The 22323-nt window shown below is 44.9% G+C and overlaps 1 protein-coding gene across 3 annotated transcripts in view; it reads left to right on the forward strand.

Moving 5' to 3' along the window:
• The window catches only part of pdlim1 (PDZ and LIM domain 1 (elfin)), an 89305-nt gene that overhangs the window by 14183 nt on the left and 52799 nt on the right, over positions 1 to 22323 (forward strand). For all 3 annotated transcript variants that reach the window (XM_052041498.1, XM_052041497.1, XM_052041496.1), the window contains exon 2: positions 16801 to 16952. In XM_052041498.1, the coding sequence (XP_051897458.1) occupies positions 16885 to 16952 (68 nt within the window). In that variant the 5' untranslated portion in view covers positions 16801 to 16884. The remainder of the gene's footprint in view (positions 1 to 16800; positions 16953 to 22323) is intronic.

Genomic DNA, 22323 nt, shown 5'->3' on the forward strand with positions numbered 1-22323 from the left:
GTCTGTGTGTGCTCCTCCCCCCCCCCCCTCCCAAACCTTCTTATTCTGGTTTCTGCCCTCTTTCTTTCCAGTCCTGATGAAGGGTCTCGGCCCGAAACATCATCTGTTTATTTCCCTCCATGGATGCTGTCTGACCTGCTGAGTTCCTCCAGCACTTTTTGTGTATTGCACCAGATTCCAGCATCTGCAGAATTTCTTGTGTCTACAAGAACCTTGGCTTGGACTGATCTTTGTGTGGGCAAAGACCAAAACGCTTGTAGTTTACTTTAATGATGAGACTGTTCAGAGTATATTAGCTTGAATTGTACAGAACTGCACTTCTTGTTTCTTTGCTCTCCAAGTGTGGGACTTCAAGGCATGTTAAGTTGTGTCAGGAAAGACAGAAGAAATAGAACTTGTCTTCAGTGGTTCCTTATTGAAGACAGTGCAACGTGTATAAGAAATGGGTCTTGGCATTTCCTGAGTATCAAGGTCACTGGACGATCTGTGACTTGGATAATGCAGTAGGCAGATGTATAAACTTCGGATGTAGAGGCTCGGAAGTTCCTTCTCTCAACAATGGGGGGGAGCAAACAGTGCTGTGTAGGTGAAAATTGGCATAACCCATTCCTAGGCCTTTGAGCACCCGGGAAGAAATACAGTTCCGACTTCACAGTGGGATTTTTGCAAGCATTAGAAACATTGTTCCAGTGCAGAACTCCCCCAAATGATGTCAGTCATGCAACACTCTGTACGTCTGCAGCACTCTTCGTCTGAGAAATGATGATTCATGTTTACTGACGGGAAAGCAGCTATTACTAACTCCATCCCCTGAAACCGTGCTATTCAAAGGGCTAGCACTAGCTGTACTCCTTGCCGACTGCACACAGCTCTCTGTAGCTGTGAAACTTTATTCTGCATTCTGTTATTGCTTTACCTTGTACTACCTCAATGCACTGTGTAATGAATTGATCTGTATGAATGGTATGCAAGGTAAGTTTTTCACTGTACTTTGGTGACAATAATAAACCAATTCCACTTCAGCTCTGCTGCTCACCCTAAACACTGTTTATACTAAACACTGAGTCTTCCTTGCATCTTTAATGACCTTTATGTACTCAGAGCTGGGAGAGTTGGTCTACACGCTACACCTGGCACTTCTGCTGACTGACCAGGAGATGAACCAGAGGTATTGGAGATAACAGAGGCTTCAGGGCCCATCTGGGACTAGGCAGAGGAGGACTTGTCATCCACAGTTTATATGGACAAAAGTTCATCTCTGGATTTCTGAGAGGCAATGTCCACACAGAAGAGGCTTAATAAGATTTGTCACTGAAATTGCCGGCTTTCACGTGTTAGCAGAGAATGGGGTGATGAACTCCCTCAGCTTCCTAGTCTCAGGACACTTCAGGCTGCTGCTGATCTCTGCCACAGTTCACAGTTTGCTGCTCACTGCTGTACTAAGGAGGTACCAAGATCACTGGGAGGAGATTTCATCTACAACTCACGGGAGTGGGCCTGGGGATACACTCCTGCTGCTTGGTTCCCTGGGTGCAGGTGTTCAGAGATAGCACTCGAATGTATGACTCCTTGCAGGGACCTCCTGCCAGGGGTAGCTGGCTGTAGCTCTGGTCATGGTGGGCGTTAGCACTGTAGGTTTCTTGCTTCTCAAGCACCTTTGCACTTTGTGTGCACGATCATGGAGAAACTGCAAGATTCTTAATACTCACAAATGATGCTGTGCATGTGGATCTGCCATGCAGTGATGTGATAGCGCTTTAGAATGTGGAGGACTTTCGAGTCGACCTTTCCAGCTTGGGAGAAGACATCTAAGAGGTAACTTCCAAGGGGTTTCTGAGATGGTTGAGGGGAGGAGAAAGTAAATCCACACAATTAGCTTCATATCTGCTGAGAAAAAGGCACTGGGAAAGAGAAAGGTGGAGGTTTAAACTTCAGTATCAACAGAGTGATGGATGTGAATATTTGTGTGGTCAGGATAAAAATGCCTGGAATTTTTTCGGAAGCAGTTGGATGGTAAAATTAGAAGTGTAGGAACTTTCTACATGAATGGGCTGGGATGGTGAGTGGTGTTCTTGCTCTGTAACATGTTCAGTTGTAGAATAGACTTTGAAGTGGGTTTGCAGAAAAAGGGGAAGTGTTTCCGGGGAGAGCTACAGCCTGTGTTGAACTGTTGATCAGCACCACGGAGGGTGTGTCTCCTTTATGATGGGTGTGACCTCTGCATTAGACAGAGGTTAACCAGGGATACTGAAGAAGCAGTGTCTGGACTGTTATAATATTAGGATACATGGCCCATCCCAAGCTCCTTTCTTTAGGTTGGACACCACGCTGTCTCCCTCAAATGGTGCTTGAGTGGATGAGAAGGGTATTAGCTTCTGATCAAGCACATGGCACACACCCTTTATCCAACCTGTATCGCCAACATTAATTGGGTGGGTTGCTGCTGAATTGCTGTTCAGCGGTGTAACGGCCATGGAGTGCCTCGTGTAATGTTACACTGCTTGGGAAGGATGTGATCTTGCTAACAGTGAATGTTGGCTTTCCGAAATAAAAATGGAACATGCTGGAAAATGCTGCAGGTCAGACGACAGATGTGGAGACAGAACCATCATTGATCTGGAGCGGTAACCGTGTCTCCACACATGCTGCCTGGACTAAGTATATCCAGCATTTCCTGCTTGTACTTGGGCTGAGAGATAGAATGTTCCCGAGTAAAGAAGTAAAACAGGAAATGTGCCAGACCTGTGGAAGAGGTGATTCTTGCTGATTAAGTACCAACCAATGCACCTAGACTAGTAAAAGCATTACTAGCAAACTCCCACCTCTGGCCGGCTTCCCTGGGCATGGGTTGGTGGGGGTTTCTCCATGGTGAAGGAGGAACCATTTTCTATCAGTTTTACTTGGATTCTCCAGGGCAAGTCTGAGAGATCTACTTCAGTGATGGCTTCCCCAGTGACTGGTTTCCCTAAAACTTTATTATTGATCGATACCTCTGCCAAGTGTGGAAGCTGCTGTTTGTTGTATTGATGTGAAAGGTTGCCCCAGTATTGTGTATTTGGGCTGATGTTAAACTCCTGCCCTGTTTGGCTGGGTAACACGTGGTGTTGCTGAAGGAAAGCAGGGAGTTCTCCAGTTATGTTGGGGAATTAGCGGGTGAACTTACCAACTCTATTCTCGCATCAAGGGATTGCATTTGAAAACTGTGTGGGTGGGTGCTGCATGGTTGTCGTTGCATTTTCATCCTGGGTTACGAACCTGCCGTTGTCGAGACGGTTGGCCGATGGTGCAGTCTGCAAAGACCAGCCACCATGTGGGAGTGTTGCTGGCTTCTTACCAGCCAATGCAGTGTGTGAATACGGAGGAGAGATGGAAATTACATAACCCACTGGCTTGTACTGACCCTGCAGCTCGTAATTTAAAACTGCCAGCGGTGTCAAATTATAAAACTGGACTGGATGCATTTGGTGATTTGGGGATCAGGATCAAATTAGTGAGTTGGATCAATTGGATCCATCAGGGAAAGGGAACTGCCACCCTCAGCCGGTCTGGTCTGAGTGCAGACCCAACACCACGATATGTGGTTGAGTCTTAACATCCACATTTTGAGAACAATTAAGTAAAATAAATCTTTTAGTCTCACTGCAGTGAGAGGGAACGGCTGGTCTATGTTGTTTTTTTTAAACTTGTGACGTAATAATTGAAACTGGGGCTTCACCTCCTGAGAACTACGAGTTCCGCCCACATTCCTATTCCCATGTATGGCTCCAGAAAGATGTTGTGAGCTTGTCTAAAATAAAATTAACAAAATTGGACCTTGGCTGTCCAATCAATTAAAAAAAGATGTTAAAGTACAGAATTACAGCAAGTGTGTGTTGTTTTAAAGTGGTTTAGCTGAATCCCCAAGTTGTGGTGTGTGTGGTTGGTTTTAAAAGCCAATGTAACACTGGGGAGGATGATCATTTTTGCAGTTTTGAGGTGTTGGGACAAATCTGGGGTAGCACAGTAGCTCCTAGTCCACTATCGAACTGAAGTACTTATCAATAACAATGTAATCCTACCGTGCGAATCTGTGTTCCATCTTGGTTATGGATGCTTGTAGGTTCTGGCAATGCATTTGAATCTTGGAAGCGGTTTTGGAAACTGGAATAAATGTTAGAAGGTTTCAGTCATAAATAAAATCTCTCCCACATGTTTTAAACATTCTGAAAACCAAAGTGGATCCACGATTCCCATTCTGGGCTGTGCTTGACTCCGTAATATGAAGGTAAATTTAAGCCATGTCATTTTGTTTAATGTCGCATGTAAGGAGGAATTGGGATTATGTTTCACAGAGCTGGCCAGAAACAATCATAGAATCAATGTGCTCGGAGTCTATTAGTCCTGTCACGTCTGCACCAGATCTGGAAAATTTGTCCAGTTAACTCACTCCCCTACTCTCTCTTCACTGTCCTGCAAGTTACCCCTCTTCTGCTACATCAAGGGTGGAGCTTTCTCCAAGGTGTGATGCACTGTTTTTGGCAGCTAACTTAACCAACAATATTTATAAATATGTATGTTGCTGTTGTTTTCTCACCCAATAAAGTACAAGTGAAGGTGGTGAAGCAGTGACATGTGAGAAAGTCAAACACCGTAGAAAAGGCTGTAGAATGTTGAGGAACGTCAGTAAATAAGGAAGATTCTGACCACAATCTTTCAGACATCTTTGCATGTGGTACTTGGCCAGGAACTGGTGTGTTGCCAATGTAACATATGTTCAAAAAGATAATTTGGGTGATGCAGAGTCTTCAGGAAAGGTCAGTCTGCCCAAGGTTGTTCATGTGCATGTCTAGGTTTCTCTGAGGGTGATTTCCATGCATGTGCAGATAACATCCTGGCTGGCCACTACCCTAGATTTTAGAACTTTTCCACCATCTCTTTGCAGTCAGCCAGCTTGTTTAACATCCAGCCTTGGTGGAGCTCAAATTTCCTTTTATCTAACAATTTGGAGAGACCAAAGCTGTGGAATCTATATGGTACAGAGAGGTGCCATTCTACATTTTGAGTCCATACTGGCTGCTCGTAGAGGAATTCTTTCAGTTTTGCCTCTTTGACCCACAGTTCAGCAAATTATCTTCCTTCATGTTCCTATCTGACTCCCTTTTTAAAGCCACCATTTCCCTTGCCCACCCCCCCCATGTCCTTGTGACCTGGATTGGCTCCTGGTCCCCAGGTGTTTAATAATTTCGTTCTGGTCATGCTCATTTATTCCCTACCCCTCTTCCAAGCCTCCACCCACCATGACTGCCCCCTTTTCCTTCCACTGTGGCACCTTGTACATTTTCCACCTTCCCTCACTGCACCTCCAGGATTTCTTCCCTAAACCTCCATGTTCCTTCTCTCGTTTAAAAACCCTATCTCTTTGACCAAGAGATAATATGCATTGAAACTTGAGGGTGAAGGGACTGGAAAAGCCATTACTACAATTTGATGAGTCAGTAGCAATTCAATGATTATCAATTCACCCCCTGTGCACTAAAGAACAAGGGGTGGCGGGGTAAGATAAGATTTCTTTATTAGTCACATGTACATCGAAACACACAGTGAAATGCATCTTTTGCGCAGAGTGTTCTTGGGGCAGCCCACAAGATTTGCCACGCTTCCAGCGCCAACGTAGCATGCCCACAACTTCCTAACCTGTACGTCTTTGGAATGTGGGAGGAAACTGGAGCACCCGGAGGAAACCCACGCAGACACGGGGAGAACCTACAAACTCCTTACAGACAGCGGCCGGAATTGAACCCGGGTCGCTGGCGCTGTAAAGCGGTACGCTAACCGCTACATTACCATGCGGATACAAGTAGCAAAATTTATCCCTTGTGCAAGCTTGTGATTCCCAGAGGGGAATCAAATGCCAGGATGTCTTTCAAATGGCAAGCTAAAGTTTAAAAGGGTCTGGGGAGAGGGCGGGGGACAGAAGTAGCTAGCTCTTTCAGAGAGGGAGGGGGTGAATGGCCCTCTGATTTTTATAGAGTAACCAAACACTGTCTTAATCTTCCAAAACTTTTAAAGAGTTTTTTGAGTGCTTTTAAGGGCAATTGTCTTAGTTGTACTGTTTAGGACATAACTGAACAGATTTTAATGCATTGCCTTCATCTTTTACTCTTGGCAGTGTGGAGGATCGGAGGGATCTTGGGGTCCGAGTCCATAGGACGCTCAAAATGGCTGTACAGGTTGACTCTGTGGTTAAGAAGGCATATGGTGTATTGTCCTTCATCAGTCGGGGAATTGAATTTAGCAGCTGAGAGGTATTGATGCAGCTATATAGGTCCCTGGTCAGACCCCACTTGGAGTACTGTGCTCTGTTCTGGTCACCTCACTACAGGAAGGATGTAGAAGCCATAGAGAGGGTGCAGAGGAGATTTACAAGGACGCTGCCTGGAATGCGGAGCATGCCTTATGAAAGCAAGTTGAGGGAATTATTTTTTCTCCTTGGAGCGACGAAGGATGAGGGGGGACCTGATAGAGGTGTATAAGATGATGAGAGGTATTGATTGGGTAGATAGTCAGAGGCTTTTCCCCAGGACTGAAATGGTGGCCACAAGAGGACATAGGTTTAAGGTGCTGGGGAGTAGGTATAGAGGAGATGTCAGGGGTAAGTTTTTTAACTCAGAGAGTGGTGAGTGCGTGGAATGGGCTGCCGGAAACGGTGGTGGAGGCGGATACGATAGGGTCTTTTAAGAGACTGTTAGATAGGTATATGGAGCTGAGAAAAATGGAGGGCTATGGGTAAGCCTAGTAATTTCTAGGGTAGGGACATGTTCGGCACAGCTTTGTGGGCCGAAGGGCCTGAATTGTGCTGTAGTTTTTTTCTATGTTCTATGTTCAATATGTAACACAGTTTGAGAAATCTCCATAATATGTTCCTTGGTACAGACGACATTGGCAGTGCCAGCCCTCTGGAACTTGGCTCTGTACCATTGTTGTCATGTGAGCTTGGGTCATGAATGTGCCAAAGCTGAGATCAGAAGTTGTGGAGCCTTGTTGTGTGTGACTCACTGCTGCTCCTGATTGAATAGGCCTATAGAATGAGCTCCAAAATAGAGTTTAATTTTCAGTGTGGTTGCTTTAAAAAAAAATCTGTGGGATCACCGATAGAGTCCTTAAGGAGATGGCAGTATCTCCTTGAACAGTGCAGCCTGCAGAGAAGACACTCTCACAGTGCTGTTGGATAGGGGAACGGCAGATTTTTGTTGTCATATTAGCTTGTGTTTTTGCCCCAGGGACCTGGAGCAAAGGCATTCCATAAGGAAATGCACAGTGGTTGCAGAGTAAATACCAGATAAATTTAGCCAGGAAGTACGTGAACTTTATCTATTGTCAAATTATTCATTTACTTTTGTTCATTCATTTACCTCTTCAAATACAGTGATTTAAACTTCAACACTTCTGGGTCATTGTGGGTAAATGCATCGGTTGGTGCAATAAATAATTTCAATTCTTTTGTGTACAGTGGCGTTGGGGATGGAAGAGAGGTGGTAACATTGCCTGCAGTAGTAACTGTCTCCAGATTGGTGAGAAGAATCCAAATTCAACCAAAGAATCCCGCTGTTGAGGTCGGAATTGGGTTTGTGCATGATGATCCCTCATGTTCTTCCTGTGACGATGGGTGGTGTAAAAAAGCCCCCTTTCTCAAAGATTACCCATTCCACGCCAGCAATTTAATTGTGAGTAACAAGGTATAGTCCAAACACTCTGTTAAAGCCACTGATGCTGCCTTGGTCAACAGTGTCCCTCCCCTCACCAATTCCCCCAAAGGGTTCTAGTTACAACCTGTAGGAGCTCCTGTGTTGTGCAGAGTCTGTGCCTACTCAGTGATGGACTCTTTCAGCTCTGCCTTGCCCCAAACAGCATTAAAATTCATATGATTCAGAGCTGGATGAGTTGACTGGATTCCACAGCAGGGAGTTTGTGGCCAAGTCGTTAAGTCTCCAGAACTCTCGAGAGTAATTTCTGCTTCTGCCAAGCCTCCCATGTTCTTGCCAGGAATCCAAGTGCACATTCCTTGTAAATCCAAAATGGACCACACAGATCTCTTGAAATAAGTTTTCCTCTGGCTTTTACTCTGTAGCTCTGCGCATGGAGTCAACACCTGGAGCTGCACTTGTTACCCGCACTAAGGCTCTCAATTGTGTCAGGTTTGCGATTTGCTTCAAGCCATGGGCGTTCTGGTGTTGCACAGTCACTTTTCCATTTTCCTTTACTTCAAGCAAGCTCCTGAGGGTCATGGCCTTGGAACATCCTTTTATCTCAAATAAACTGCCACTCCCTCTTCTGTTGCTAAGTCTGGCTCTTTATAGCTTTACAAAATAAAACATTATTACCTTTTAAAATCTTAACTGGCTGTGGAGTCAAAGGCTTGACTATGCTTGTCAATAGCAGGCTTTAAAAAAACTGATGGTGACTGGGCCAAGCTGGGCCATACCTGATTGACAAAGAACCTGCAGGCACTCCTTTTACAGGAGACACTGGTGGCATGCAGCAACTATTGTATCCATCTTTGGGCAGGATTGAGTTCCCAGCCCATTCTGCATCCCAGCATTCCACAGCACCATCCTTGGCACTTGTGGACCAGGGTTTCCCAAGTATTTCTGCCTTTCTCCCAGGATCTTTGTGTCGAGAAGCAGCCCATTTTGGTAACACACGAGTATATAATTATTTTTTCGAACTTGAAGATTTGGAAATTCTGTTGCATAGAGTAGCATTTTTGTGCACTGTGCTGTGGAAGACCTGACTGTTGAACACTCTTCTGGATTTTCCTGCAGTTCTAGTTTTGATGTCGCTTGCTTGAAATTGTATAGTCTACATGTGAGCCTTAGTCACTGAAATGGTACCATGCATACACAAACCTCAGCGCTGAAATTGTACTGTGCACATGCAAGCCTCGAATACTGAAACTGGTTGAAGATGGAGGCAATTGCTGAGTCTCCCACTCTCCCACCTTCACTGCTGATGTCCTTGGGTCCCCTGTCCTCTCTTTTGTTTGTCGTATCCAAAACTGACATCCCCTGCAATCATCTCTGCCACTGACTGCAATTCCCTCCTGCCCACCGATCCCCTCCACAGCAGAACTGCCCACCCACCCTCTTCCCCCCCCCATGTGTACATCCTTGCATTTCTGGTATCATCCTTATAATCCTCTCTGTACCCTCATCAGGACTTCCATGTCCCTTTTATAATCTGGCGACCTGAACTGTATGCAGTTTTGTGAGTGCGGTCTAAACAATGTTCAGTACTGGTTTATCAGAACTTCCCTACTTGTCAAATTCTATCCTTTTAGAAATAAACCAGTGCTTAGTTTGCTCTAGTTATGACATTGCTAAGATGAGGCATAACTGTTAGTGATTGACAACTCTTATTCCCAGAATCCACCTAGGCTTGCACTTTTCCAATAATGTGACCTCCGCGTTTATCCATCTGATAGACAAGGTCTTGGGCTTTGTGCATGACACAATATTAAGGCCAGGTGGCCTCACAGAAGCCTGTCATCCCCCATTCCCTCACCAGCGCTGTGCAATAGCTGTTAAACATACTTGCTTTTTAAAGTATATTATGATTTCTGTGTTTCCCAACTGCCTGCCAGATGTAAAATCACATCCCACAATTGGGTCAATTTAAAACCATGTAGTTGGCAAAAGAACTTTACTTAGACCTCTGGAAATGTTTTGTTTTGGCATTTTTAGAAGGAATGCCTGTCTTCGTAGCAATAACAGCACAGAAACTGACTGTTGAGTTGAATGCTGCAGTTTATAGAACATAGAACACCACAGCACAGTACAAGCCCTTCAACTCACGATGTTGTGCCGACATTTTATCCTGCTCTAAGATCTATCTAACCCTTCCCTCCCACGTAGCCCTTCATTTCTCTATTATTCATGTGTCTATCTAAGAGTCTCTTGAATGTCCCTAATGTATCTGCCCCCACAACAACATTATGCTCCAACATTGAGTACAGCTGCTTCAACAAGTCCCTCTATAGTATTTCCTTTCTCCCTCGTACAGGCAGGGTTCTGTTCCTGAGAACTGTTCATAACCTCAACTGTCTGCAAGTCAGAAATGAATAGAAATGGTGTGAGTGAGAGAGTCACAGAAACAGCAGTGACAGGAGAGCAAGCGGGCGCGGGAAGAGCGGCCGCCAGCCGGCCTCACTGACTCGGTGAGTGGGCGAGTGAGTTTGCTCAGCGCTCCCAGCTCTGCTTGGCTTGACCCAGCCCCCGACTGTTGCAGCTCGAGGGAGGGGTGGGAAGAGAAGACACTTGGCAATGCCCCATTCCCACTCAGCAGAAGATGCCTGTAGCCCCGCGGCAGCTGGCAAATCCATCCCCAGCCAACCAACCGGTCTCCCAAATGGCCTACTTATGGCAGCCCATGCATTCGTATGCATGGGCTGCCATAAGTAGGCCATTCGTAACCTGGGGAATACCTGTTTCCACATCTAATGGCATCTTAATACAATAATGCTGTTTAATACCTTGACACCAGCAAATACGTGTCTTTTTACACTGGTGTATTCTGACCTAGATGTTTATAATGTGGTGTGTGCCTCAATACATCAATGCAGTGTATTCAAGGTAAGGATACATCCCAAAGCACTTCACAAATGTGTCATCCAAAAACTTTGACGGACCTGATAAGCTACAGGTAGGTTTTAAGGGGCATGTGGAGCAGAAGGTAGATGTGGTAAAACAGCTGTGTTATGTACCAGCAACAAAAGAAACACACCGAGTCATGTATAAGAGTTAGAAACTATTTTATTAATAACAACTTATGATAATAAGAAAAATAAAAGTAAAAATATTAGAATGTTAAAAGTAAAAATGTTAGATATTAAACATTAACCCCCAAAAACTAAACCCAAAGTGTGTGTGTGGCAAATTCGCAAACTCCAAGTCTAGGAATAGTTCTCAAAGTTCAGCAAGCCGTAAGGTGAAACGTGAGCAAAGGCTTTTGTAAAATCACCGTTGACTGAAGACAAAACGTAGAAAGAAAATAGAGACATTACGAAATCCAAATGTTCCACGATGGAACCCATACGACACCTCAGTGTCTACTCAGCAGTGACTACTCCACTGCTTTGTTCCGAAGTATCTGCCACCCTGAAAAGCATTCGAATCGTGGCCGTCCACACAAATACCTGTTTCCCACTACAGGTTAACGACAACGTGGACTCCACTGGATTATTCCAAAAATCCATACGTGGATTGTAGTGACAGACACAGTTACTGTTTCTCATCCATCGATACAGAGACCAGCAGACAGTGTCTCTCTTTCACCTCTCTTCTTCTGACTGACTGAACCAAAACGTCAGCACGTCGTTATCTCCTGTTGTTGTCGTAATAATGCCACACACACACACACACACGCGCTACTGTACTATGTCTTAAAGGGACAGTCCCCAAATAGTAACCTAATTCGTAACAGCTGGAATGGAGGTTACAAGGATTTAGAGAGGTGGAGGACATTGGAAAGAAGAACAATCACTGTAAAATTCATGTTGGTGGGCCAAGAGCTAGTGTAGACCTGTGAGCTCCGGTGTTGCCAGGTAGAGATTGTGCTGCAGATTTTGGAGGAGCTCAAATGTCCAGAGTGTGGAAGGCCAACCAGGAGAGTAAAGTAATTTTCAAAGTCTGAGTAGGATGGCACAGTGACACAGGAGGTGTTGCTACTGCTTCACAGCTCCAGCGACCTATGTTCAATCCTGACCTCTGGTGTTGTCTGCGTAGCATTTGCACGTTCTCCCTGTGACCGTGTGGGCTTCCTCTGGCTGCTCCAGTTAATGCCCCGAGTGTGCAGGTGAGGGGTAGAATCTAGGGAGACTTGAAGGAAATGTGGAGAGAATGAAATGGGGTTAGTGTAATTGGGTGGTTGATATCACGGACTCGGTGGGACGAAAGGCCTTTTTCCCTGATGTTCTACTCCATGAAAGAGGAGCAGAAGGTGGGCAGGAGGGCTGTGGTGCAATAAAAGGGAAGCAGACTGTCCCGGTGAGGCTCACCAGGTCAATGTATAATCCCTGTAGGAGAGTGAACAACAGAACTTGGGTAGTGGTGTTTTCCATAGATGCATAGACCGTTTACACTCATTAGACATTATGACGCAGAAGGAGGCCATTTGGCCCGCTGGAACTATGCTAGTTTTCAGAACAATCCCGTCAGTCTCATTTACCTTATCTCCCTGTACCCTTGCAACTTTTTCTCTCTCATGCCCATTGAGTCCCTTTTGATTCTTTTGCAATTTTTCTGTGCTGAGGGTTTCAATACAGTGGCCAGTAACCCACCAGCATGTCTTTGGGAGTAGACCAGCATCCATGAGAGAAATCCATGTGGACATGGGGAGAAGTCCACACAGACAGCACTGGAGCTCTGCAGCTGTTTCATAGGAACAACGGTGAACTGGGAAGAGTCGTGGGAACTCCTAGACCAAGCAGCATTAGTGAAGATACATGGTTAATGTTTCAGTTTAGTGGCTGTAAAGGTGTTTTCTATGAAGCTCATTGATCTGAAACATTAACTCTGTTTCTCTCTCCACAGACGCTGCCTGACCTGAGCATTTCCAACATCTTGTTTTTCACATTTGCAGCATCTGGAGTTTTTGGCTTTTTTGTTTGAGGGATCGGATATGTGGTAGAACCTCATCTTGTGGTCATAAAACCCACCAGGGTTGCAGATGGTTTGGGTTAGCTTCAGACAGTCATCCGAGAAAGGATGCAGTCTGTGACTGTGGGCCAGAGGTGGTACAGGTATAGAAGATGGTGTCTCCTGCCCTCTGAGTACTGAGCTGATGCAAATTTCTGCTTGCCCAGAACTGGGTGTTAGACAAATCAGATGGTGGGTGAGGGAAGGACTTATGAGGGGGAAGCTGTGTAATGTCAACCAACCCAATGTTATCTTGCTCTGCTTGAGGAAGTTGATGACTGGCTGCGTGTAGGTGAGGGAGGAGGAGGGGTGCAAGAATGGATCCTTGAGGGACCCCACTGTAATGTTACAGGAGTGAGAGCGTGGGTTGTTGGAGGTGATTCTTGAGCTGCCACTGGAAAGATGAGTACGGGAGTGGATGAGAGCAGATGCATGTGGCTGGCCAGCGGAGAAGGATGGTGTGAGCAATCATGTCCTGGAGTTACACAGCACAGAGACGGACCCTTCGGCCCAACTCATCCATGCTGACCAAGGTGTCTTCCTGAGCTAGCCTTATTTGCCTGCATTTAGCCCATATCCCTCTGAACCTGTCCTATCCACATACCTGTCCAAATGTCATTTTAAACATTGTAATTGTACCTGCCTCTACCACTTCCTCTGACAGCTCGTTCCACATACCCACCATCCACTGTGTGGAAAATCTTGCCCCTCGTCCCCTTTAAATCGCTCTTTAAGCCTTCATCCTCTAGTTTTAGACTCCCCTACTCTGGGGGACAAAGATTGTTACCTTATCCATGCCCAACATGATTTTGTAAACCTCTATAAGGTTACCCCTCGGCCTCCTTCACTCCAGGGAAAACAGACCCAGTCTATCTAACCTCTCATAACTCAAGCCCTCCAGTCTCAGCAACATCCTTATGGATCATTTCTGCACCCTTTGTAGCTTAATCACACCCTTCCTATAGTATGACAACCAGAACTGCACACAGTATTCCAGGTGTGGTCTCACCAGCATCTTGTACAGCTGTAACATGAACATCCCAACTCCTGTAATCAGTGCTCCGCCTGGTGAAGGCCAGTGTGCTATAAGCCTTCTTCACTATCTTGTCTACCTGTGTTGCCACTTTCAGGAACGATGTACTTGTACCCCTTAGTCTCCCTGTTCTGCAACGCTCCGCAGGGCCCTGTCCTGCTCTGCTCCAAAATGCATCACTTCAGACTTATCCGAGTTAAGTTTCATCTCCCATTCCTTGGTCCACTTTCCCAGTTCATCTAAATTCTGTGGTGACTTCAGACAACCTCCTTCACTGTCCACCACACCACCAATTGATACCACCAATTGACACCACCATTGATAGGGTCCTCCTTGCTCTCACATTTCATCCCACCAGTCTACGTATCCAACACATCATTCTCTGCCATTTCCGCCATCTCCAGTGGGACCCCACCACCAAGCATATCTTCCCCTCCCCACCCCTTTCTGACTTTTGCAGGGACCTCTCTCTCCACGACTCCCTAGTTCACTCCTCTCTCATGTATTGTGAAGGGTTGTGGCTGTCACATGACACTGTTGATCACCTGGGTCGAAAGCCACATCACTGTCAATCAAGGTCTGGCTCCACCCACCCATTAGTGCACACATGACCATTGGCCCCTGTAAACACCTTTGTACCTGACCCTGAACCATTGGTTTGTTTGAATTACCTGAGCTGGACCACCCAGCCCTCCAGCACTATAAAGAATGCCACATATGCATGGTTCTCTCTCTTTTGATTGCTCCAGGAATCGTGAAGCAATGCTGAAGAGACTATTGGTAAGAGTGTGCACTTCCACAAGGGTTAGGAGCATCCTAAGTAGGTTCCTGGGAGCGTAGAGCCGATGCTTGCACTGAGTCAAGGGGTGGCGGGCACCGTATTGTTCCTTCCTTGATTTGTTTGTACCCAGTTTGTTGTGTGTGTGTGTGTGTGTGTGTGTGTGCGTGCACGCGCATCTCACCCTTGTTGCAATTTCCCTCACATTCGCAATCACCTGTGTGCGTGTGTGTGTAAGTGTGCGTTCCTTCCCATTCATCCTGTCCTGCGTTTGTCTTTGTGAATAAATCATTTTAACTCCAAAGACTGTGTCCAGAGTCCTTTCCCTTTGAGACCTTATGACCAGGTGAGAAAGAAATTTACCTGCACCTCCCTTAATATCATCTACTGCATTCGATGTTCCAAGTGTGGCCTCCTCTACATTGGTGAGAACCAAACGCAGACTAGGTGACCATTTCGCAGAACACCTGCGCTCTGTCCGTAACCGTGATCTGCATCTCCCCGTTGCCAGTCACTTCAACTCCCCCTCCCACATGATCACTGATATATCAGTCCTCGGCCTCCTCCACTGCCAGGAGAATTTCAAGCATAAATTGGAGGAACAGGACCTCATTTTCCATCTTGGAACCTTGCAGCCTAACGGCACGAACATTGAATTCTCCCACTTTAAGTAATCCCCTCAACAACCACCCCCCAACCATGCCTTTTCTTCCCTTTCCCAGCCTCTCTCTCTTTTTTCTACCCTTTTTTCCTCCTCGTCTTTGACCCATCCCCCGGTGGATCTGCTCTCCCCTCCTCCCTTGCACCTGCCGATCACTATCTCTTACCTGCATCTACCTATCACTACCTTGTGCCCACCCTATCTCCCATTTTTTGCCCACCTATCACTGCTCTGCTTTTCCCTCCTATATATTGGGCTTCCCTTCTTCCTTTCTTCAGTCCTGAAGAAGGGTCCCGACCCAAAACATTGACTGCCTGCTTTTCTTCACGGATGCTGCCTGGTCTGCTGAGTTTCTGCAGCACCATAGTGTTTTTCATCTAGATTCCAGCCTCTGCAGTCCTTTTGTTTCTCACGCCACCAATTTTGATGTCGTCTGCAAACTTGCTAATCATCCCACCTCCATTCTCATCCAAATCATTAATCTAAAGGCTATCGAAAGATGCCTGTTCACTCCCCTCCACTGCCAAACCACCCCACTCCTCTTCACCCTCCAAGTTTCCCAGTTGTTCTCCCCTTTTCTAATGGCAGTAGGGCAGAGACAAGTGGGAAATAGTTATTTGCTCCAGGAACCCTAAGTCCCTGTAAAGCTACTAATGAGTATAAACAATTTGTTCAGCCATGGAATGGATTGAATCCACTTTCCCAAAGGATTGTACTTTGATGTTGATAGTGGGAATGTTATCTGGGATTTCCTCCACCTCTCCTTTGAACGTGGGCATTGCGAAATCAATCTTGTCTCATCTCTCGATCTCACTATCACTCCCCCATCCTCAAAAGGTGCTCCAACTGATACTTCCACAAACAACAACCAGTGGGAGTTGAAACCTGTGGTGTTTTCAGCTATTGTTAGCCTCTATTCCGTGGGGACATTTGATTGCTGGCCAGAGGTGGATCCACTGGTGTGTCACCACTGGTGACTCTTCACCGTGACAGATAGAATCATGCAAGGGGTTGCTTGGGTTTTTGCTGCCCTTTTGCTGGATCTATTATTCCAGTCGGAAGAGGAAATGGAGTTAATTCAGCACACGTATTTGATTATTTAAAAATGTGCAATGAGATATTTTGCAAAGAATTCCATCAAGAGGGAATAAGCTTGTGTCTCTTTGTGAGCTTCTCCCTGGATTCCCTCCGGCAGAAAGCTTATGATAGATAAATATTGGTGTAAAATTGCTTAATTTTATGTTTATGCACTAAATTTCAAGTATAAATACTTAGCTCTACGTTAATGCTTGGCTGTTTTACATACAGAGTTGGAACCTTGTTCTCTTGGGTGAAGTGCAGGGATGAGCAGCCTTTAATGATTCCCCATTTGAACCTTCTTATTTAACTCTTGTGTTGTCATTGTAAGTATCTGCTTTACAATGACGCTGCCCACGTGAATGGCCATGTTGTGTTTTACCATTCCTACCACCCTCAGGGGATGGGTCAGCAAATTTTCTCAACGAGACTTGAAAACCCAAATGTGAACCACACACATAAATAATGTGGAGGGAAATAGTCCGTACTTTCTGCATCACCCCCTTCCCCCCCCCACCACCCCCACCCCTTGTCTTTATACTTTTTTTTGGTAATCAAAATGTCAAATTTTTCTTCTCAGATAACTCCAGGGAGTAAAGCAGAAGCTGCCAAGCTCTATGTTGGGGATGTAATCCTGGACATTGATGGAGAAAACACCGATGGAATGACCCACTTGGATGCTCAGAACAAGATCAAGGGATGTGGAGATGAACTGACTTTCCTGATTGCCAGGTAAAACAACATTATGTGAATAAAATACTTTTCACTTTTGTCATCTGAGTGCCGAGACTGGCAGTGACAGCTTTACAAATGACTAAAACTGTTCCTAGCCACCAAATGTGGCTTGGTCATAGCTCACCTCCCTGTATTGGTGAAATCGTCCCACTCCAGAGACTTGAGCACCTTAACTTGGCTGGCACTCCCAGTACAGACTGACAAAGGTGAGACATCAAACTGTCCACCCCCTGTTACGTGAACGATTTCCCTGATGCAAATGTTACCAACATTTAGTCCTAAAATAACATCTAAAAAATATATTAGCTGGCTATTTATTTAATTGCTGTTTGTGTTGGCTTCCTTCATTACCATTTCTTCAATTTCAATAACGCCCGTGTTGTCTTGTGGTGACCAAAGTTTCTTTCAGTTTAATTAAATAATGCATGACATCCTGCTTCCTTCACTCTGTAATTAAACTAAAGTGATGCCAAGGTACGTAGATGTAGGAAGATCTCAGATTACAGAACCAAGAGCTCAACCTAACTGTTTGGCTTCTTCATGGTTGGAGGGCACTGTGCAGCAATGTAGCTGCCATTGACTAGCTTGGGTGGGTCACTGCAGACCTGACACCTCCCAGTTCGTGTGGCAGAGTGATCTTGTCTATTAGCTTAGTAGTGGAAGTATTGAAAAGATAGGATAAGGTATCTTTATTAGTCACATGTACATCAAAACACACAGTGCAATGCATCTTTTGCGTAGTGTTCTGGGGGCAGAGCCTGCAAGTGTCGCCACGCTTCCAGCACCAACATAGCATGCCCAAAACTTCCTAACCCGTACGTCTTTGGAATGTGGGAGGAAACTGGAGCACCTGGAAGAAACCTACGTAGACACGGGGAGAACATACAAACTCCTTACAGACAGCGGCCGGAATTGAACCCGGGTCCCAGGCACACACCTTCCATGGAGATAGTTTTCTAGAGGAAAGATTCCATAATTTTTGTTGCTGTAGTTCCTACATTGATCACAAATGGTGTAATTTAATTAACATCTTCCCATTTTTAAAAAATCCTCCTTCAAAACTTTGCATGTTTCTGTGACAGACTACGTGAGTGTCAGTATACCACCTGGAAAAATCACCCAAGTGCCAGTGCCCTTGGTTGGAAACAGAATGCAAAAAGTGAGAGATGTTCGAGCAAACTCTATTTTAATCCAGTAATTTATAACAGAGCAGAAGGTGATCACTGGGGAGGAAAGGGATGGGGAAGGTGTGTGACAAAGGGGAGACAATGTCAGAGGAATAGGCAAAAATAGCACAAAATCCTGATTTAATATTTTTCACAGAAAATGGTAGAAACACGCAGTCCAGGTTGAAGGGTCTCGACCCGAAATGTTGACTGTCCATTTCCCTCCATAGATGCTGCCTGACCCGCTGAGTTCCTCCAACATTATGTGTGTTGAAACATTCAGTATGTCTGGAAAAGTCCTATCCATCCCTTCCTCACCCTCTCTGCAACTTCAAACTAACTTGTTTTCTCTCTATCTCAGTACTGGCAAAGGGTCTTCCATCTATGACGTTAACTTTCTCTTTCCAGAGATGCTGTCTGACCTGTTGAGTGTTTCTAGCATTTTCTGTTTTTGTTTCAGATTTCCAGCATCTGCTGCAGTTTTTTGATTTTCACAAATAAACATTTTTCACATTGGTTCACAGTGGTGTCTGTGATTGTGTTTCACATTTAGGTCGTGTGTTGGTGAACTGGAGCCCAATTTGGATGTTTTCATGTCTCACAGACAAGGGACCACAGCGAGTGCAGACATGGAGCAGTAGGCGGGATCTTTCTTTGTTAAAAAAATCTCTTCCAGTTTTTGGGAGGGTGAACCAGTGTGTCACAACCTCAGCATGTTGGGTTCAACATGCTCACGGGGTGGAGAACGAGGCTGGATTTCTGCTGCAGATTGAGAGCCAGGGATGAGTGGGGTTCCCTGTCGGCTGGGCTGAGCTGTGGTGACTTTGTATTGCTTGCTGCCTCCATACTCTGTGTGGGCTGTGAGCTGGTTGGGCAGCAGTAACGTAAACACCTTCAAAAAGCAACAGATCAGAATCTGGGAATAATTTTCATGCATCAAGATGGAATTTTTATTTTTTTCCCAACCATCTAACAAGTGTTATCCTGCAGGCAATTAGTCTGTAAGGCCACAGACTGCAGCTTGTTTTTAGGTGCCAAGAAACTATTTGCAAAGGAATATTCTCCCCCCTTAATGATGATGTTCAGAGGCTGTACATTTCATTTGGTTTCAAGGCACTGTGTTCTCTCCTAGACTACAGCGCGCCATTTATGATCATTTACTTATTGATTTATTTTAATAACGACTCCTCTAGTTTCTGCCCATCTCCCACATGGCCACCATGAACTGTCCTTCCCCATTAACACCTCGTTACTGGCGGGTTTTTCACAGGGATCCATCAGCTCCACCTCCTGGTTCCCAGTTACTTTATCTCTGTCTCGATTGCTCCTTTCTCCACCAGAGCCTCTCACTGGGATTTTCTATTTGCTTATACTTACCAGGAGCATCGACTGTGTTGTGTTTTGACTGTGTCTCTCATGCCCTCCGTATTTTCACTCCTTTCTCCCTCCCCCTGTAATTGTTATCTGTTCCTTGCTTCAATCAGAAGGTCGTGGGTTCAGTTCCTAATTCAAATTCATCACCAATTGATCTGTGCCGATGACCCAGGGCAATAACGAAGGGATGCTTCACTGACACAAACACCGCCTTTCTGATTGTTAAACTGGGTCTTAATCCCCCCTCTCTGGATGCAAACACTAATCCATTCTTCAAAGAAAAGCAGGACATTTGATGAACTCTTGACTTCACAATCTCCCTCGTCATGACACCTTATTGTCGACCTGCACTTCACTATCTCTGTAACTGTAACACTTTATTCTGCATTCTGTTATTTTCCCTTTGTACTATCTCAAGATACTTATGTTTTGAAATGATCTGTATGAATGGCTTGCAAACAAAGTTTACCTCGTTGTGGCTCTTGCACTTTATTTGTCTACCTGCATTGCACTTTCTCTGTAACTACAATATGATATTCTGCATTCTGTTTTTCTTTATAACTGCCTCAATGTAATGGATGGCATGATCTGTCTGGATGGCGCACAAAACCAAAGTTTTTCACTGCATCTCGGTACATGGGGTAATAACATACCAATACCATTTGGTATCATGGTCAACAGTTATACTGTAAGCTTAAAATATTCTGATCATTAACCTCTGCGGTCCTGATGCAGGGTTTCAATCTGAAACATCAACAATTCCTTTCCTCCCACAGATGCTGCTAAACCCGCTGAGTTTCTCCAGCAGATTGTTTGTTCTCCAGATTCCAGCAACTGCAATCTCTTTTGTCTCTCCTGATCATTAATCTGTTGTTTGTTTGAGACAGTAGAATTAATAATTCCCTAGATTCTGGAAATGTTGTATTTGATTGGAAGTATGGTAACATCCCTATTCAAGAAAGGAGGTGGAAGTTAAATGGGGAATGACAGAATAGTTGGCTTCACATCAGTTGGAAAGATTGCTGGTATATTTTATAAAGCAAGAGCTAGAGACTTAAAGCATAAAACCATGTTGGTTCTGCCTAATTGTGTTATGAATAGGAATTTGTGTTTCCAAAAGATAATAGTATTCTTTCAGGGATGTAATTAGCAGGGTAGATAAAGGGGAGCCAGTGGATGTAGTATATTTGAATTTCCTGAGCTATTTTGATAAGTTGCTATATAACTGCACAAAATAAGGGCCGATAGGTTTGAAGGTACCATGTATGGAAAATTGGTTAACAGACAGAAAATGAGGAGTTGAAATAATCCAGGTTATTTTCAAGTTGCAGTCTGTAACTAGTGGTATGACACAAGGACCATGGTGAGGAGTCAGCTTGTCTTGGATGAAGGGAGGAATTTTGAGATTATCTACCTTAGTGGGAAGAATGGAACAGTAGAACACTACAGCAGCCCCCCCCCCCGCGTTACAGAGGAGTTGTCTTCCTAGAAAACCTTTGGTGATTTTCCATAACGTGAACCCTTGACAAAAAGTTGACAAAATATGTTGCTTCTTTTGCATTTAGTGTTTATTTTGTTATTTTTTTCTCTCTGACATTCCATAAGAGTGAATTTTTGTTCTGTATCTCAAATTTCTTTGGTAGTGATTTGTGAATTCCATAAGGCCGCATTTCCCTTACCTGAATTGCCGTAATGTAGGGGTCACCTGTATTTAAATGATGAATGAGAAGTAACACGGTTGAGAGAGTAGATTTTTCCCTAAAGGGGAATCTATAACTGGGAAGCAGAGCCTCTGGATGAGTGGTGGTCCATTTAAGATGGAGGTGAGGAGGAGTTTATTCTGAAGATTGTGAACCTTTCTTAGTCTCTGCCCCAGATAGCTAGCTGTGGAGGCTGAGCGATTGTACATTCAAGGATATGATGGACCTTTGGGTTACAGGGAAGTCAAAGGTCAAGGGGAGTAAGTGGGAATGTTGGATTGAGGCCAGTGATGAATAGTGACCCTACTCTTATCCAGATCTGCAAAGAAAACAAGAAATGTTTATAAATTAGCAAGTGACAATGACTGTACATTAAAAGTACTCAGATAGCAATAAGCCAATTTGGAATGTGCTGGGATTATGCAAGAATATTCCAGCGCTGTTCTCTGAGGGAGTCCCATTATCTTTGCCTTTCATCCTACTAGCCTCAGGATTTATTGGATTATTTTTCTATTCTACCTAACACTTGGCACACGTACGTGACCACATACTTCAGGCCTTGCTTTTGTTGTTTTCTCATTGACTCTCCAAACTCAGAATCATGCCCATTCCCTCAGCACATGCAGGAGATTCAATGCTGCCCACCCACCTTGCCATTGCCCAGGGCCCCAAACTTGCTCACCACATGGGCCACTCTCACATGGTGGAACCACCTGAATCGTGTTGTGCAATGTTTGACCTGCATCTGTGGCAATTGGTTAACATGTATAACAACATGCAGTTGTTTAATACCAGTAGTATAGAAAAATGGCTCAATGTCCTTGCCACAGAACTGCCCAGAGCCCATCAGTATTGCAGTGTTGTTGGCCTCGGCCTCGTGCTCAAGTCCCAATGGGGGAGGTAACTGGGTGTGAGTACTACTGCTGAGTGACAGGAACAGCCAAGGTCCCGGATTGCCTGAAGTCTGGTCTCAAAGGTAACACACCTGAACACATCTCATGTTCTGATAAAGTAGCAGATGTACTTCAGAAGACCTCACACTTGGCAATGAGTACTTGGTATTTACAATGTTGTAATGGATTGGAGGACTTTAGTCATGGACAGATATTGGATACGCTGGTCTTGTTT

The sequence above is a fragment of the Pristis pectinata genome, chromosome 30 (genome assembly GCF_009764475.1).
Source record: "Pristis pectinata isolate sPriPec2 chromosome 30, sPriPec2.1.pri, whole genome shotgun sequence".
NCBI lineage: Eukaryota > Metazoa > Chordata > Chondrichthyes > Rhinopristiformes > Pristidae > Pristis > Pristis pectinata.